The sequence below is a fragment of the Thunnus albacares genome, chromosome 16 (assembly GCF_914725855.1).
Source record: "Thunnus albacares chromosome 16, fThuAlb1.1, whole genome shotgun sequence".
In the NCBI taxonomy this organism is placed as follows: Eukaryota; Metazoa; Chordata; class Actinopteri; order Scombriformes; family Scombridae; genus Thunnus; species Thunnus albacares.
In genome coordinates, this window is record NC_058121.1 from 20,720,086 (window position 1) to 20,739,388 (window position 19,303).

General features: G+C 42.6%; 1 protein-coding gene across 8 annotated transcripts in view; it reads left to right on the forward strand.

Annotated features, from left to right (window-relative positions):
• LOC122999638 (neurexin-3b) overlaps nt 1-19,303 on the forward strand; it is a 293,680-nt gene that overhangs the window by 204,600 nt on the left and 69,777 nt on the right. For all 8 annotated transcript variants that reach the window (XM_044376714.1, XM_044376713.1, XM_044376720.1 and 5 more), the window contains one exon: nt 18,171-18,352. In XM_044376714.1, the coding sequence (XP_044232649.1) occupies nt 18,171-18,352 (182 nt within the window). The remainder of the gene's footprint in view (nt 1-18,170; nt 18,353-19,303) is intronic.

The following is a 19,303-nucleotide window of genomic DNA, read 5'->3' on the forward strand; positions in this document are numbered from 1 at the left end:
GCTTGCACAAGTTGATACACTGTCAGCAGTAGGGCCCAGTGCAGGTTCATTTCTGCACCCAGGGGGTGCATTAGTGGGTCCTTCATTCTTCCAGGTCTGGTGTAGTCTGGATAAGGGAGACAGCGCAGTGTATTGAGCTTTTTCCTCCCGCTTTGGGAAAGCTTCATTCATTGAGCAGTATTCAGTCGACCACATTCGTAAGTTTGCATCATATAGACAGAACAAAGATATGGAATTGGGACCTTCTCTCCTCCTTTCATGTCTTTATTCTGTCCCGTCCTCTGTCATATGCTTGTGAAAGTGAGAAAGATGAAAATGACAAATGGGCAAAGCAAGACAGCAGCGGTGGTAAGCCCCTCCCTGCCTGTCACCTTTCTCGTGGGAACTCTTTTTGCATCAGCGTAATGTTTTATTGATTTATCGGCAGCGTGAGAATGATCCATTTATCCTCGTCTCAGAGAGAAATATGAGTGCTGTTGACGCGTTCTGGCTGAATAATCCTGGTATTAATCGAAGCCAAGGAGTGTCAAGATGAGGCGATTGGGCTGTTTGAGGTCTGTAGTAGAAGCGGCGTCCGTCGTTGCACGGATGGAGACGTGGGCTTAGCACAAAAGCCACGATTCATCACACTGGCATAGCCCTTGCACGGAGTGAAAACATCAGTTTGTAACCTCCAAACACAAGCTTTAAATTGATTGCAATACTGTACAGGGTTTGTTTGTGTTATAAATGTTGAGCAATCAAAAAAGATTTTTGGGGTTGGAGGGTGGCGTCACCTCCCTCTGGCGCCATGGTTGAGGATGAGTTAAATGTGGCATTTCAAGGAGCCCTAAGTGAAATCTAATATGGCGTTTGTTTAATTAAAACCCAGGCAGTGTTTTGGGGGCAGCAGATTAGTGCTAAAAGATCCAATTAAAATGTTTGGTGAGAGAGGAGCTCAGGAGCCTGTTGGCTTTGCTCTATAATAAGTGAAATACCTTGCAGCCAAACCTGATAGCGCTGATAGCATATAATGAGAAAGGACCCTTAGTGCTACACAAGGCTATAGTGAGCCACTAACTATGGCTCCTGCTGCTGAGGCTCCCTGACTCCCCTGCCTTCCTTCCACCCTCGAAAACCAGGCACACATACTTGTTGTGCCATCTGATAGCACAATCACCATGTCTGTGAGAGAGAAAGAGAAATATTTAGAAGCACTGTAGCATCCCTCATTTTCAATGAAGCCTGATTACCATCACGTTTTGTGCAAAGATGCTGAAAAACAAACTGAGATAAAGGGAGAGAAGAGTTTTCTTTGGAGTTTGTTTGTTAGTCTAATCTCTCCCGCTTGGGTTTGCAAGCTCAGATAACTGTCTAAATCTTTTATTAGATTCTGAGGAGGTTGGAACAACCGCAATCTTGAATGGATAAAATGGGGATATTTACCATTCAACTAATGGTTTTTTGTACCAGTAATGTCAAGGCAAATTACTCCCCATGAGTAATAGTGCTTTTTCACCCATTTTTACATATAAACGCAGCTGGCCAGAATGAGCGGGACAGTTAGTCATGGGAGGTCTTTGTGGAGAACATTTGTGTGTGAGAATATTGCGATGGGTAATGGGATGTGAGGCTTCATATGTTCCCATTTCGCTGTGTTTTTTTTTTGTTTGTTTTTTTGTCAGCCAGGCAAATTAACAGTTTATTTCCCACCACTACCCATCTCACTCCTGCCACCCTTATTTACTATGCTGGAACCATGTATCTCGCCTCACTGGCTCCTTCATCTCACCACAATAGAGCACTCCGCAGCGGCCATTAGTGAGGCAATCAGCATACTGTAATCTAAATATTTGCTGGAGGCTATTTTATAAGGACCCACAGCCAACTGAGTAAGTGTGAGCGTCCCAGATCTTTTTTTATACTTGCAGCCTGCATATGCCGCTGTGCACATGCACACAAATGCACCTGTATATGCATGCGCATGCATACTCACGGTGTTAAGTCACTGACAGACGCCCATGCAACTATTTCCTTTCTCTGTCTCAACAACAGTTCCCCTTTTTGCAACAGTAAATGCTTCTCTGCCTGGATAGAAATGCCATCAGTCTGAAGAACTTCTATTGTACTCACTGGCAGGGTGCTTGTGGTGCATTTGATGGAACAAAATAAAAGTTTAAATTGATCAAGGTAATGTGAAATTTGACACAGCAAAACGTTCTCCCTGAGACAGCTTTGATGTTTTCACTTTGTTTCAATGTTTGATGTCAGGGTTGCTCCTTGAGTAGATGTATACATGCTCTGTTATGGCAGAAAGATGCCTTCCAGTCATATCTTTCATCCCTGCTCTCTTCGTTGACATCTCTTTCATTTAAAATTCCATTATTGTCATATCCTCGTTTTTCGAATAGAATATGTAATCCTGTGTCTGAGGGTTTTGCATGCAATGGTTCTACAGTAACGGTCAGTGCCGCACCCAGGCTATTGGCAAATCAGCTCAGTGCTTCAGTGGCCTACTTGTATCCCATCATCCTGCTACTACTATCTATTTTATTAGAAATTGGTCAATAAAAAGAAGCTAAACATCAAATAAACAGTGAACTGTGAACATTACAAGCTAGCCACCGTCCAAGGCCAAATCCATTGCTGCTCTGTTGAGCTCCCTGTTTGCCGTTTCCACTCCTGGCTTGACCTCGGTGCATCACATGAACCTACCTATGTCAATCTGGCAGTCTCCTCCCGGCTGCTCCTCTGCCATTCAGCTCATCACACCCTCAGACATCTCACTGAGGATGTACAACCTCCTTAACGGAGCTTGGGGTCAAGTGCAGCGGAGCAACTGGAGATAGCCATGTCGTGCACAAGATAAGGAATGCTTTGATAAGAGGTGATTTTGAAATGCGAACAAGAATGCAGGCGGTACAGCTGTAGAATGAGATTTTGAATAAGAGTGGATTTGTGTTTTATAGCATATTGTGTTGGTACACGACCTTCTGCATTCCGGCGGGGACAGAATATGGACTTGAAAGAGCTGCAGTTTAGCTTTCTTACCTTCTTTTCATATTTTCCTCAAGCAAATGGTTTGGTTGCAGATCACATTCAGTATATTAATATTCTACCCCTGCAGCCCGCTGTGTTACCTCAAGGTGAATAGCCTACCCCTCTATGTAATAAGAAACATATGCTTTTAGTCCGTAATACCAAACAGGAGACTGTTACTCTACCACTGAACCTTCTATTAAGAGGCCCCGTCACCTACTGTACATACAAAGCAACACTGTATGTGTAATATACATACATAAAGCTACAGCATAAAAGTTCAAAGATATTTATGGGTCTTCTTGCGTAGTCTGTGCTGCTATTTATGCCTCCCTCGGCACAGTCAAACACATCCTTATCAGTATTCATATCCAATGCCACTGTAAAATGAAGTCAGATCCTGATAGGCTCTGTGTGACTGTGGCACCTGTTGCCCTATTGGCTCAGCCTCCGGATTGATGTCTTCCCTTTGATGAAACAAGAGCTCATGTCTAGACTATACAATGGGCCCTGTCACCTTGCCTTTCTACTGCAACATATTTAAAGTGTGTAGGTCACTGAGCATCTACAGTTTTTTTTTTTTTTCCCTCCTTAACAGAAATTGATTGAGTGCCTATAGGTAGGTCTCCATATGACAGGAGTAGTAATAAGTTTTAATGAGCTTGACACCCCAGGGGAGTGGAATGCATTTCTCAATTTGGCGTCGAACTGAGAAAAGAGATTTGAGAGCCTATGCTTTGCACCAGTGTATTGTCCCAGGGCAAGGAGAAAAAAAAAACTGTTGAATGAAGACATGCCAAAATATATTTGAATGATGCATTTTTGGTTCCAGTTAGTCAAAGGTAGCTTAGGGGTTCTGCTGGCTGAGGTTCTCTTTGTCTTTCCTGTGCATTTGCTCATTTCCATGCGTGCCATATGAGCCAAGATGTGTACGAGCCTGGGCTGAGGGATTGAAGTAAGCTTTTTCTTATAGTCCCTGTCCCCGTTACCCATACCATTGCAACAATTCCCCCATCCATTTGACTCACACAGAGTGGCAGATTTCTTTTGCCTTTCATGAGCTGCTGTCGCTTGCTTTAAATTTCTCGTTAGTTCAGCTAAGTACATCTTCAAAGGCAGCAACTGGGGCCGGCTGGTATGGGTGGAGTTGAGGTATATGAATGAAAGACTGAGCAAAGAAGAAAGACAGAAAGAGAGGGTAGGAAAACAGAGACGAAGAAGGGGTAGAGACACTATAGGTAGCTTAGCTTCTAGGTATACAGCCATTAATTTACAATGAAATCTACACAGCAAAAAGGCAGGTACGCACTTGCACAACCTAATCCACAAACATACATAGAGTTCTGGACAGTAACTCAGGTCACTTGATATGTGTACATGATCATCAGTGACTTGTACTGTATATTGTTTGATAAATGTTTAATAAAAGAAATAGTCTTTACTGGTCTTCATCAGACCAGTAAAGAAGAGCTCAGTCCTTGGAGATATCATTGAGATCATTGAAAATACAGAAATTTCAGGATGGCAGCTTAATTCCCTTTATACATTCTATTGTACCAACATTTTTGGAGAACCTTCCTCGTGGCATAATATTTATCTCATGAATTTTTGAAGTAGTTCTTGAAAACAGAATACCTAAATTCACATGACAATTTAACAACTCTTTTTTCTGTCATCGTGTGAATTATGCGACTTAAAATTGGGGTTACAGGCCAGAAAAGGTTGAGAGAACTCGCCATAGAGAATTTTAGTTTCCAAACCCTTGAAATCACCAGCACATCCACATGCTCATACACACAACCGCAGCAACAATAACATGGAGAGGTTTTTGGCTTAGCCTTTAATTAGGCCGACACTAAGACACACTGAGAGACCAGCATGTTCCATCCCGCTGCCCTCCAAACTCCCCCGGGCCCTCTCAACCTCACCCCGAGCAAATTCAGCTAAGCCTTGGCCACTGATCAGCATACACATCCGCACACACTTCCACACAAAACTCACTCATACTCCAGGGCTACACACGCGCATGCAGATGTGCGCGCCCCCCTCAAACATGTGCTCACTTGGTGTCTTCGTCTTGTCCTCGGCGAGACCGGCACACGCCCTCCCGCCTATCGCCAATCCATACCTCCAGCTTAAGGATTCCATTAATTACAGCTTTCAAGAAGAACCTTTTACTCCACATCTGTCCCTTCCTCCCCCCTCTCATCGATTGCAACTCCTCTTGTTTATTTGTAGATAGGCTGCGTCGCAGTGGCCTTTTAAGGATCTCTCTCCATTGCTCCCTCCCTTCCCCTCCTCCTAAACCCATTCTCCCCCTTTTGATAAAGGATTGGAAACAGATAACAGAGGAGGTGGTGCAGGACCGACCTCTCCACGGCTTTGTGGCTAAATCATTGAAAGGTGATGGATTGTGCCTCGGCCGCCAAATTTTCCTCCCATGGCTTGAGTCACTGCTGTGTTTTTCACAGGCTCTATGTCCTTGAAGCAGGGGTTAGAACTATCGGCAAGACTTGGTCAAGGTAGCTGGTCAGTGGCGGAGGAAAAGAAGTCGGGAAGAGAAGAATGGAGAGGAGAATGTGGAGGTGAATTGAAGAGAGGGAGGGCATTAATTATAAGGTTGACACATTCAATAGAGGGCTGAAGTCAAACCACCTGCCGGAGGGAATTGGAAAACAGCAACTACAGAGTACCATTCCAATATTGGAACCAGTTGCAGAGATAAAGACTGTCTGAGTCAGAAAGTGTGCTATCTATCTCATAGTGTGTCTTTGTGTCTGTGTGTTTTTGAGACCAAGAGACGGAGTAAAAGGACGATTATTGTGTGTGCGTGCTTAAATAGTATTTATGCATTCTAGGTAAGTACACACATAGGTGACAAATTAAAGGAAAAAAACAAAATAATGTCTTTTACATCACATTTACAACTTGCTCCGCTTTGATATTTTTTTGTTTACTCAATCTCGCCCCTGTGCCAAGGCAGCAGAGCTCTTGCTTGACAGAATTGGACGGCACCACCAAAACAACATAATGGAAAGCCTAGCCCTTCCTCTATCCGGGTAAACCTCGCTGATGGATCACAAATTTCTTTGTGACCAAAATGTGAAGCTTTCTCATGATTTAACACCGGTGCATGTCAAGTATTTATTGAAGATGAGCGGAAATGCTCATATAATGATACATCTTTGTATGTATGGACTGAAAAAAGAATGCATGTTACATTATTATCATCATTAACATTACAAGTATAAACCATAGTTAAGCTTTCAGTTATAGATAAAAGTGGCTTTATCAGCTAAACTAGTCAGTTTTTGTCTGTCATCATCCTCAATTGGAAGGACTGACTTCTGTGAATCTGTGCATGTGCAAGATATTCCCTCATTTAGTGTTTTAATGATTGTAGTTGTACACATTGGTCAAAAATCTCCCATAGGTGTTCAGTTGGGTTGAGATCTGGAGACTACGATGGCCAAAGGGTATGATTTACATAGTTTTCATCTCCGTCAAACTATTCAGTGATGCTTCTTGCCCCCGTATGGAAACACCTGCATTCATTATGGGTCTCTCACTCACTTGTTCAGTTCTCACATATAATTAGTCACCAATCTGTCTGACCCATATGTACGTTCAAGTGATTACACTGTACATTACCTTACCTAACCTACATCTTTGCAGAATTTATCAGACTCGCACAAACATCAACTTTGTTCTCAATGATTGTCACCTGAGGTCTCACCTATTGATTCCCCGCACCCAACCCCAGCTCTAAGTGTCAACTTATCAAAGACCTTTACATGAAAACTCTCACCTCCCTCTGTGAGAAATAATACTGCAGGACCACCATCAAGGTTGGCAAGGCGCCCTGCGGTGCACACAGGTGAAACCCCACAGAGAGATGGATTCTGATTCTCTTTGATGAATGACCATTACCATGTACCGATTGCTTCCATTAAAGAATGGCAGACTGGTTCACTTAACCGTGGATACCGTGTAACTTACAAGTTGAAATGCATACCAAGCTGAAATAAGAGCTACGTGTCAAAACCATTCACTTCATCAAGGTTGCCATTGACGGCGGGGCCTGAGCTTAAATTGGAGAGTTGTTAAACAAAGAAAAGCAAGGGCCACAGTGAGCATCGCCTCAAATGTTACTGTGCCATTGAAGTCCTTGGCTCAAAGAGAGGTGGCTGAGTAAATTTCTGAAAAGTATAAACTTGATAGAAATTGTTTTCTGTCTCTCACTGCAGCCAGCGTTTTGTATGTGTGTATTTCTTTCTGTATGCGTGTGATAGAGAGAGTACAGGAGGTGTGGGAGGTGCATTGCAGTGCACATTTAAGTATTTCTGTTCATCATTAGTAGGGAGGAACTGCTCGCGAGTTAATTAATGAGATGTAAAGGTGTTTGATGTAGGTAGGGTTTGAGACGATATCAGGTTTGTCACAGACATCGGCGGCTAAGATGTGGGGTTGCTATGCCAACCGCAGACACAGCTGGTCTAGCGTTGGGAGAAGACAGTGATGCTGTGTTTCAGCGGGCAATCATCAAATTCAGACAAAGGGAACACACCGAGCAAACAAAAAAAAGGTCATCAGGCATGTTTATTCACAGTTTGATTTTGATCTTAAAAAAACAGAGATCTGTATTGTCAGCTTGATTGCATTGTTTGTTTTCCCCCTGCGAGGAAGAGCCATCACTGCGTATAGCATTTTAGGTTCAAGTACTTTTCTATTCAATGTTGTCGATATCAAAGGGAAGATTAGCCCTGCCTCATACAAGATGCTGATTCCTTTTAGTATCCGTCCATCCAGCTCTCTAATCCATATTCTTCAAAGGCAGGTGGGCATCTGAAACAGAGATTCTCAAGTTGTTTTATAAATAGTATCTACTTGTAATTGAAATACACGGCCAGCGTGTCAGAAGAACAGATGATTTGACAGGGCTGGTTCACTCTCTGCTTCAACTTGCAATATTTTGTTTGTACCTGTCAGTTTCCATTTAAAACTGCTGTTACTGTATATGAGAAAAGACTGTATGCAGAGATGCCACCTTAATTATCACCTCCCACATTCTCAGACTTTCTGTTAAACCGAGCTGAAGAGGAGAGAGGTGACAAAGATACGTAGCCTTCTTTATCACCAGGCCTTGAAATTAACACCAGCTACCTATCATTTAGCAGATGCCGCAGCTTCTTACTTGGTGTGGTAAATGTGGCATCCAGTTCGACAGAGACTCGATCCATCCTGACTCATTACATTCAGTACACAACCAATGTGAGGAAAACAAACCGAACTGGCAAAATCCATTTGCCACTGTGGATTGTTGACATCATGTGAAAAATAACTCTGCAACACTATCTGCCTCACTGGAAGAGTCTGCTCTTTATTCAGCCAACACGTTTCGACACAGGGACTTCATCATCCCATAGAACGGGTAAATAACAGCTTATAGGTACCAAGCAAGATGGCTGCATTTTTTATTATCTGATGAAAACAAGACACACAAATGGTCAGCCTTTATTTAAATCTGCATCCCAAACAAAGAGAATTCCCTGTTATCATAACAAAAAGCTGCATAAACAGTAAAAAAATTACCATGCAGTAAAAAAAAAACAAAAAAAACTTAGTATTAGCATAGTATTTAAGAAAATGTTTTCAAAGCAAATAAAGTACAATTATTACAAAGCTCAAATAATAAGTTTTAAAAAAAACTTTCTAATGCTAAAACCCTGTATGCCTTCCCCCAGACAGCAGTTCCCTACCCGGGGCCCTCAAGGGGTCAAATGGTAAATCTGAGGGGTTGCATAAGACAAAAGAAGACAATATTCTCATTTCAATTCATAATTATGTTTGCTTTTTGCTTTTATTCTTATTTGCTATTTTCTCTTGAAGACTAAAAACTATTAAATAAAACAGGGAACCGCTCATAGCTCAATGATGCAACCTGTAACAAGAGGTTGCTTTAAAGGGTCCAGAACCAAAACGGCTGGGAACCACAAATGTTTGAGATTATATGTAAATCCAGAAAGCCACTTTATGTTTCCTGGGGAAGTTAATTTCACTCCCCCGCCCCGTCTCTCTAACTGACCTTATCAATACCAGTAAAAGAGAAGTACATCTTTGTATGTTTGGAGTCCAAAAATGTGTGGACACTGGGTGTTTTGTTTCTGATTCTGACTTCATTCATCATATTATACTCTTTTTGCATGAATAACTCAACACAATGTTTTGTTTTACAGACGATTAGATGATTTATACTTAAAATTTTAACTGTGGATGATTAAAGCTTTTAGTGTTCTTTGTGAATTTGCAGTTGACACCAGTTCCACATATGTTGTCATCAGGCCCCGGTCCTAATTATCATTATAGCCAGGTGCTGCAAACACACCACAGATTTTAGAACGCAGCTTTTGTAAAAATTGTAACTTTTCCCTCTCCTTGAACCAAAAAAAAAGCAAGTTTATAAAAGTTCAGAATGAGTAGATGTATCCAACTGGGGTTTGAGTCATAAAGGCCTTGGGATAAGATCAGTGGCTGAGGTTGCTGTGTTGTATTTGTGTATGAGGGCCTTTCAGTTATTGCAGAGAAAAGGAGGAGAGACAGAGAAAGAAACAGACTGGGAGAGAGAGAGAGAGAGAGAGAGAGACAGAGAGAGAGAGGAGTTCTGGGCTCTCCACGAAGCCTTGGCAAAGGCAGACAGGCTGCACTATCCTCTAGGGAAGATTCAATTATAAATGATGCTTCCACTCGGAGCCATCTTGGAATCCCTATTTCTTTAGGAGATCTTCTTCACCTAATCCTCAGCAGGGTTTGGTGTGGCCTGCCTCTGAAGTGATATGCCTCACACACATTGTGTGTCATGCATTATGAATGATGGGAAGGAGACATTCATGTCCTTATTTCGCTGAGAGCAGTGTGAACATCAACACTGGAGCTGACAGAATGCTAATTTTCGCCATAGAAAGGAGCCCAATAGAGTCAGGTTTTTACAGAGCTTTGGTGTGCAAGTGTGTCAGCTATTTATTTGCAATCTTTGTGTGTCTACGCCACTTCAAGATGACTTTGCTCCACCTTCGCTGCCCCATCTTTGTCTATCTGTCTCTTCTTTTACCCAGCATCGTTCTGTGTCTCTCCTACCTAGTAACTTCTTTCCTTTCATCTCTGCAATGTCTCTCTCCCCTTTCTGAAAATTCTACTGGTGGCAGCGCGCAACATTAAAGTCAGCAGACAGGTCTTCTTTGTAGCCTAGAGTGCTGCATGGATCTCAGCTGCATCCCCCTCCTCCCCTCCTCCCCCTCCTCCTATCCTCCTCTCCCCCCCACCCCCCCCCCCCCACCCCAGTCTCTGAAATCCTCTTCAGACCCCCTTCCCTCTTCCTCATCCTCTTCCTTTTCCAACCAGAGAGAATAGGAACTGACATCTCCAGAGAACCGAGAAAAAAATCATTTAAAGCCCTTCCTCTCTGTCCGCTTGCCGCTACAACAGAGAGGAGTGTCAGTAATGCAGCAGGAGGGGAGACGGGGAGAAGGGGTGAGGGGGGGGGTAGGAGGAGAGAAGAGGGCGGGAGGGTGAGACTGGCTATCAGAGTTTCGCAGTAATGAGGGGGGAGTTGTTATGGCTCACCTTCTGCTGTTCGAGTCTGTGTGTGTGTGTGTGGGTATTTTTCACTTCTGTGTACTCACATTTGCGCTTCTGCAGTGTTACATGAAGCTGAAGTGAGGATACATGACTGCTTCGTTAATGGGTGTCTGTGAGTTGATCTTCCTGTTCTTCTGTAGCGATCTGGGAGGATGATTTGACATGCCTGTGAGTAAGAAACCAATGTTACAAAGCCTCTTCCCGTTGCTGTGGGGAGGAGGGGGGCTTTGACCATCTCAGGCTCACATCTCAACTCAGTCTCACATCAAAATGTGTAATAGCTACGTTGGTCCACAGCACAGAACCTATTACACATTTTGATCTAAGACTGGGTTGAACATCTACGCCACTTGACTCTCTCTCCATCTGTGTTTCTCTGTTCTCCATGTCTTTCCACTCTCCTTCTGCAAAAAAAAAATAAAAAAACATGACTCTTTCTCCACTCTCCCCTGTTCTCCCTCTCCACATCTACCCAATTTTGCCTCAGCAACATGATACAGATGGCAAATCAAGCTGTTCATCATGGAAATATGTCAAGTATGTCCCCCGTCAATGAGGGGTGACGAAAAAGATGAGAACTTTTTTGATTGAGCCATCTCACTGTGTGTTGTGTCGATGGAAGTCATTGCACCTCAAGTGTTTTTGAGCACAATCCACTTGAGTAATAAAATAACAAAAAAAAAAAAAATGTCATTCCAAGCTACAGGAAAGAATTAGCTGTTGTGTAAGAAGTACAATAATATTTTACAAGTTGGATAGGTCATTATGTTAGCTAGGAGAGATGCATTTTATGTTCACAACAGAGCTAGTGAGGTTTGGTATAGACAAAGGTTGACAAATAGCAGCTTGTGGGCCAAAACTGGCCTCTAAATGACATTTGACTAAAAATTAAAACTTTTAGGAATGTGTCAGAAATCAACCGGCGACATACAGTGGCAATCTACATGTAAAGCTCCTGCTGACATCTTATTATCAATACCACCATGTGTAGAGCAAACCAACACTGTGGCACGTTCTGCATCATGTGTGAGGCTATTTGATTCAGTTCACATACAGTGAAGTACTACTGTATGGGCAGCTCCTCCTCTAAGTTGTGATGGGGTTGCGATGGTTTAGTTGTTATTATGTGGCAAACCACCAACTGAATCTCCATGACAACTGAGTAAACTTCATCCACTGATGAAGGCCATTGAATAGCTAAAAAAAAAATCCATTAAGTGGATGTTTCCTTTCCTTTTTCTAGTCAAATTATACTTCCAAGGTCAAAAATGAACCTTCAAGCTCTATGCAGTATCTGTTTAATTTAAACATTAAACATTTAATCTGATTATATGATTTAACCTAATAAGATTTGTATTTCACAGAGATGAAGTTATGATTTTCTAAAAACATTTTTGTTGTAGAGTAGACATAGCAGCATGACATTAGCAAATAAGTAAATTAAGATAACATGTTTTTCTATTCATTCTTGTTTCAAACTCTCAGTGTTCTTTTTCGCACAGCTCAAGAGTGATCTAATGTTATTAAGCGTGATTAAAGATGTTATCTTTGATTTCAGCCTAGTTTAGCAGCAATGCTGAGTGTATTTAAACATAACATTACTCAACATACAGTAGGTTACACTAGTACAGTATGCCCTCTTGTTCCTTTGGACATCAATTGTTTCCTGTCACACACCTGCACTCCCTGTGCACTGGCTCCAACAACCAACTCCAACAAAACTGTCAACACTAAATCTCACTGCAGCAGAGAGGCTTGGCTTCTCTTGGCATTGCCGGGCGACTGTAGCACAAATACTACCACTGTAGTATTTGACTGCTCAATCCTAGCGAGTGGAGCTGCTGCCCAGAGGCTCAGACTTCATCATCCTGGCTACTGGTGCTGCTTTGCAGCCCAAGCAGCAGCAGCAGCAGCAGCAGAAGCTGCCTGAGACTCTGCCTTGCTTTGTTGCATTTGCTAGTGAGCTCTGGCTCATAAAGTTAGAATATGACTCTGACAAAATGTTATACAATGCAGAGTAATCCATACAATCCTCTGTACGCACTGTTTAGACTGGGAAATAACTTTCTAAGCCATAATCGCAGACTGTGGTGTTTTTTTTTTTTTATCTTAAAGCACTTTTTCTGCAGACTTTTCACATCTCTTTATGTTTCCTTTCTGTTTACACACAAAAGTTCTCTTCCATACCTGACAGAAAATAATTACGTACTTATAAACTTTAATTAGGCTGAAAATAGTATTATATTTATGAAGGCAATCTTGCAAGGGAAAATCTTGGCAAGCATAAAGAAATGTGTCTTTATCCAATTCTGTATGTTTTTTTTTACAGTGTGTTGTCTGCACATAAATCATATTGCAGCTCCGGCTTCCTGCAAAAATCTTCCACTCTTCACTCGGATCATTCTGTCCGGTCTCTCCTTTCCTTCCATTTTTCTTCCACTTCTATTACCCCTGTCTTTTGGCGCGTGAATCCATATAGTTTGGTAATGCTACAGCTTATTATAACAGGGAAACAGACAGAGTAAATCATTCAAGGCCGGCTGTTTTCTTTACATAGCCACTCTTCACAATACACTGCCCTTCATCAATCATATTCTGCATTTTGTTCAGTTTTGCTGATGAGAGATGGGACACATGGACACAACGTGTGATGAAACATGTACACATGCACAAACACACAATGGACATTTTGTGTGTATATGCCATAGAGATACGTCCAACAGCACACATGCACACACATCCATCGTACTTTAGCCATTTTGTGGTAAACTTGCTTCTGGCAGCTGATTGAGGATAGAGAGAGAATGGGAGAGACGGCGAGAGAGAGCATTCAATCTTCGGTCTCGTCCCTCACTCTATCCCAGAGGGGAGAGGCAACAGTTGGAAACATGAATTATGAAATGATAAGAGGTTGTAAAATGGAGATAAATCCTGGTGATTACACAGCTCAGTATCTCAAAATTCGATTCCTCTGTCAATGATTCTTTATTGTAGTTGTGTGAAGGACAGCAAGCCTAATAATTCCCCATGTATGAAACGCGACAGGGGAAAGCATTGTGATGATAGAGTTCTTTTGAACTTGATTGAGGAGGCAATTACATTTTGCATCTCACTTTCAGGATTTTTTTTTTTTTTTTAAGGCTTCTCTTTCTTTTCCTCATTCTCCGATGGCAGAAAATTCGACCACATCAAACCGTGTTTGTCTTCTTTTTCCATCCCCTAGGGTGCCAGCGCTGCAGAAAGCCCAAGAGATAACAAGGGGAAAGACATAAAAGCACATAAACAACACACACACACACCAAGGAGAAAGGAGGGGAAGTGTGTGTGTGCGCTTGTGTATGGTTGTGTTTGTGTGCAAGTTCAGACTCATGTATGTCTATGCAGGTGACTGTGTATGCGTGCATATGTACATGCATACATACATATAGAGTGAGAGTTTAGAACATTTACCTACTGCAGTTCTGTGCGTTGTGGTTAATATCAGCCGGTAGTGCCACCTTTTCCTATGTGGCTGTCCGTACACACATCTGGTTTTCCTGCTGGTCGACTGGATTGAAACTGGTGACCTTCCGTCATTTTTGTCTCTGTGTGAAAATACTGTGTCCTCCTCTTTTTTCCCGTCTTTTCTCTAGTTGGGTAGTGTCACGTGGGGGCCTGAAGGACAGGACACGGTTCTGTTGTGCAGACAGGTGTCCTGACCTTCTGTCTGCTCTCCCACGCCTCAAGGGACCTCTTCGAAATAGAGGCCAAGTCTTTGACCGCCGAGTCTCTCATCTACAGTTTGTCTCTAAACGGAGGCACAGTGGCAGATGCAGTGAATCACAACGCTGGAGAGAAATGCATTAGTGCAACGCCAATTATTTCAAATCAAAAACCTCAACATAGGTATACAGTGTAAGGCTCATTTGGGAGGATAGTATCGTATTGTTTACCATCAGAGAATAAGCACGCAAGCTAACGCAGATTAGATAGATTCATGTTGGTTGTAATTTTTTTTTTCAGAGGGGTTCCTATCTCCCATCCCTTCACTCTCAAATCAATAGAGCACCCCTACGCTACAATTAGATTTCAAATGGCCTCCCTCCAATACCCACTGGCCATGGCAAGATTGCATTATTCAAAGATGGAGATGAAAGTCCCCTCTGATCCACCAAAATAACATCTTGTGCAGTAATCTGTTTGTAGATGTGATTCCTTTGATGATATTTTCCCTGCAGTTGGCTTTTCACCAGGGCTTCATAGCTGTGAAACGGTGGCATGTATGTTGAACACACCATTTCTGCAGTTTAATGGAATAATGTTTCAACCTTGTAAGTAACTAATGTAAGTAAAGAATACCAACAATGGCACCAAAAGCACATAAAAAAGTGTGATTGAAAAGAGTGCACAGAAAGGGAGAAACAAGTGGTTACAAAGCAGCAAACTTTTAAGAGGACTTTTCTAGTAAGAAAAGAACAAGGTTGGCTGCTTTTACCTTATCGCTTCAATGTGTTTGACTGGATTAACATCCTACCGCAGGTGTTGCATCAAAGACGTTGTTACACCGTTACCAAGCAAAACAAAGCAAGAAAGGTGTACAACCCCATCACTACATAGATCACTTTTCTTTAAGGGGTGTCTCATTAATGAACCGAGTAATTTCCCAGACAATTAATGGTCTTTGTTGTTGCATTTGTGCACTTTTAATGAGATACTAATATGAGATCTTTGTGCTAATGTAGAGTACACACTACAATACTTGTAGTTCCATGTAGATTTTTTTCATTTTTTATTTTTGCATTTTGCTTTCAGTGTACCTAGGTTTTAATACTGGTTAAAAAAAAAAAAACCTTGAAAAGACTATTGTTAACAGTTTTGGGGCCAGGTTAATGCCTAAGGAGGTGTTAGTTGAAGTAATTCAGAGGGCGCATGCTAAAATATGCAAGAAATGTTAAAATATGCCATTGCTTACCCCTGACTTCTGTCTAATTAGTCTCCTCATAAAATCGCTGCAATTCAGTTATGTTGGTGCTCCTTACATACACACTTGAGTGGAAAAGCCCGGTCGCCCAGAAAAGCCCTTTTGCCCCGTGGTGAAGTTATTCAAATGGAACTCTTGACCTTGGGAGTTTAGCCTAGCCGCTACAACTCCACATTTTTTACCATCCATCCAGTTCTTTTTTACTCTGTTGGCATGTTTCAGACAAGCATCAGAAATGAAGCCCTTCTTGGTATTTTTGCATACACTGAATGCATAAATTGATATTCAGTGGACTTCCTCTCTGTGTGGAAATACAGCCGGTGCAGTCTGGGCCCAGCAGGTTGTGAGGGAAATGTGCTAGATGTCTGCGATCTCGGGTTCGCTCTCTTCTCTGTACTTGTGCAGATAATCACCCACTTGTGTGATTGTATGTGAGAAGGCATCGTGTTTGTGTGTATGCACACGTGTTTGCACACTTTTATACTTGAGCATCATGATGTGCATTTGTGCCTCCATCAAGCCGCCTGTGTGTGTGTGTGTGTGTGTGTGTGTGTGTGTTTGTGCGTCAGTCTGTGTGGCTGGCTGTGTGTGTTTCATTCCGAACATTGTCTTCTTGAAACACTAAGCAAATCTCCTCAATGTGATAATTGGCTCCCTGGGGTGCTTGTATCTTTGCTGCTCATCATCGTCATCCCCTCCAGAAAAAAAGAGTGTGTGTTAGATGAGATAGGCGAAGTTTGCTCGTTTGCCGGGGAAACTAATCCTAAGTCTGCCTGAACTCTTTTGGCAAGAAGAAACTTTGAGGCACTGAGACAGCGGGGCCAGATCCGGTGCAACCTGGCCGCAGGCTGCTATCTGCTGTCTTTATGGCATCAGGGGCTTGTTTTCAGCCAGACGTTGACGCCATGGAGGAAATGTGCTATTTGAGGCAGGTGATACATGATGCAAACATCAGCTTCTATTGTTGCAGTGTCATTGAGAGCAATTGAAAAACGTTATTGTTTCTCTTCAGGGGAAAAAAATGAAATCTCTAAGGGAGGCATCTTTGTTAAACCAGCCATGTATGGTTATTAGTTACAAGCAGTGAAACAATTGTTTGAGGCTGGCGATGCTTCACTTGTTAAGACATTTTTCATGTCACATAGACAACCTTAGTTGGTAGTTTGCATTGCTGACACCTGAGGTGTGTAAACTGCAGACCTGTTTGTGTGCCTGGAGGTAAATAGAGACACTCATCTGGTCGATGGAGTCTCTCCCCCTCTCTTACTCCCTCTCATCCATATGTTCATGCAGTCTCCGGGGTATTATGGACCACAGAGCAGATTGTTGGCCGCTTCATAGGGGAAACAGTGAGACAGCTGGGCACCCATCACAAGGCCAAACAGATGTTCAGGTGACTTGGAGACGAAGTAAACGGGAAAGAGTGAAACGACAGGGGGGCCGCAGAGGGAGAGAGGTGATGTGGAAGAAGGGGATGCAGAAGGATGACGGAAGCCCAAAAAAATGAATTGATACATTGAGGCAAGAACTGAGACACTTCATTAGCAATCCTCTGTCAGCCTGTGAGGTGGGCCAAATGCTTTCTGTTATCCGTAGGCCACAGGAGTCTGTTTCGTCTCCCATATTGATTCATCCACAAGTCTATGTGCTGTAGGTCTAATGCCTTTGATCTCTTGATTATCTTTGCCTAAATGTGGACGAGATGGCTAAGCGGCTCAAGGATTCAGTGCTTTAATTCTGATGTACCTTAGGGAACATTCAGAAGTTGGAATTGAATCCGACCCTCAAACCAAATAATGAAACTATTCTTTTTTTATTTCTGTTCCATGTGATGATAAAAAAAGGAAATCCACAAACAACTTCCACAGGAACTGTGGCTCAAGGCCAAGCTTGATCCAATCAGAGGCTCTAATCTGACAGAAATCTGCATAGTGGCTGATGTAATAACAGAAATTTTCATTCTAGATGAGCTTCTATACCCCCACTGGTATTGAGGCCCTTTTTTCTACACTGCATTTGTCAAATTAAACCCGGCGAAGGTTCTTCGATTTTTCTTTTCCCCCTTCTCTCCTTTCTTGTGCCAGCCTTTGTTCTTTGGTTGCAGGTCTCATATATAATACATGAGGATTGGGAGACTTATCCGGTTCTGGCCATACTGGCTGTTATTCCCTTGAAAGGGGCTATATTTAAGAGCTGGATAGGTCATAGATGGCGCCAGGGGAGCTGCTGACTTCTACCCAAAAGGTGGTGGTGGCTGAATACCATTTAAAAACCTAAAATAGAACTCGACACAATTACATTGTAGCGGCGGCAGGGTAGCTGAAAAAGGAATTACAGTAGAGTTAGCCTGTAATGAAAGTAGCTTGGATGGGGTTTTGTCGGAATGTGTCTCGTTGCTGACGACACCGTGCTCCCCAGTGTCTAGTTAGAGTATGTTTGCAGATTGCAAAATTGAATTTTACCCCATCTCTCTTTTTGTTTTCTACTTATCTGCCTCTATTTCTCCCACAACAAATCTAATTTCTACCCTTTTTTTTTTTTACTTGTGTTTCCTCAGCTGGCACCACCTACATCTTCGGTAAAGGAGGGGGTCTGATCACATACACATGGCCCAATAACGAAAGGCCGAGCACACGGACGGACCGGCTGGCCGTGGGCTTTAGCACTACCATCAAAGACGGCATCCTGGTCCGCATCGACAGCGCCCCACGTCTGGGTGACTACATCATGCTCCACATCGTAAGTAATAATGTTGTCATTCAGAATTCAGTATCATTCAACCACTAAATACCACATTCACTCTACTAAAAACACTTATCTAATTAGTTTGAAGGGAAGCATCTGGATCAAACTAATAATGAACAGTCTATTAGCCATTCAACAACCTATGAATTATAATATCTTGACCTAAGCTTGTTGTTTGCTGTCCATAAGCACGTATTGTACGTTTCTAACTTTACAACAACAAGCAAAGTTGGCCAAGACGATGACCGCAAACCCACCCCTGTATCATACCTCAAGGTTTACTTATAGTAGTCCTCAGACTAAATTCAGCCCATCATGCTGAAACTGAATTATACAAACAGTGCAGATCCATAAAAGAAAAATAAATAAATAAATAGACGACTCACTCCCCCTACTCCGAGTCTCTGCTCTCCATCCTCTTCTAGAACAACCCTACTTCTCCACCACATTCAGACTGAGTCCCAGCATGAATAATGAATGTGGCTCTCCATACATATGCAGTGTGTTCCCACATGTTGGAGAAACATGATAGAAACTGGGAGGGGGGGGGGGGGGGCTGCGAGTTGGAATTCTTGGCCAGTCCACCGTGCATCCGTGCAGCATCTTAATAATCTCACTTTGCGACCTTGTGTTTGACTCGTTTACATAAGCATTAAGTATTAACATAATCATCAACCGCCGCTAGATACATGCTGCGGTGTAGGTATGTCGTAAGAGGTGGTGGTGCTGTTGGTGGTGATGGTGGTGGTGGTGGTTAAGGATGGGGGTGGGAGAGTTGCTGCTGACGCCGTGCGAAAAAAAAAAAAAAGAGATGTGATGATGAGGAGGAGCTACAGTTGCTAAAGCAGATTGAAAGTCTTTTTCTTCTTAAAGAGCTCCCCTCATCTCCTGAGTGCTGGCCATGTGGTGCAGAAAAACAGCCATCTGCTCTGCAAAGATGAGGGC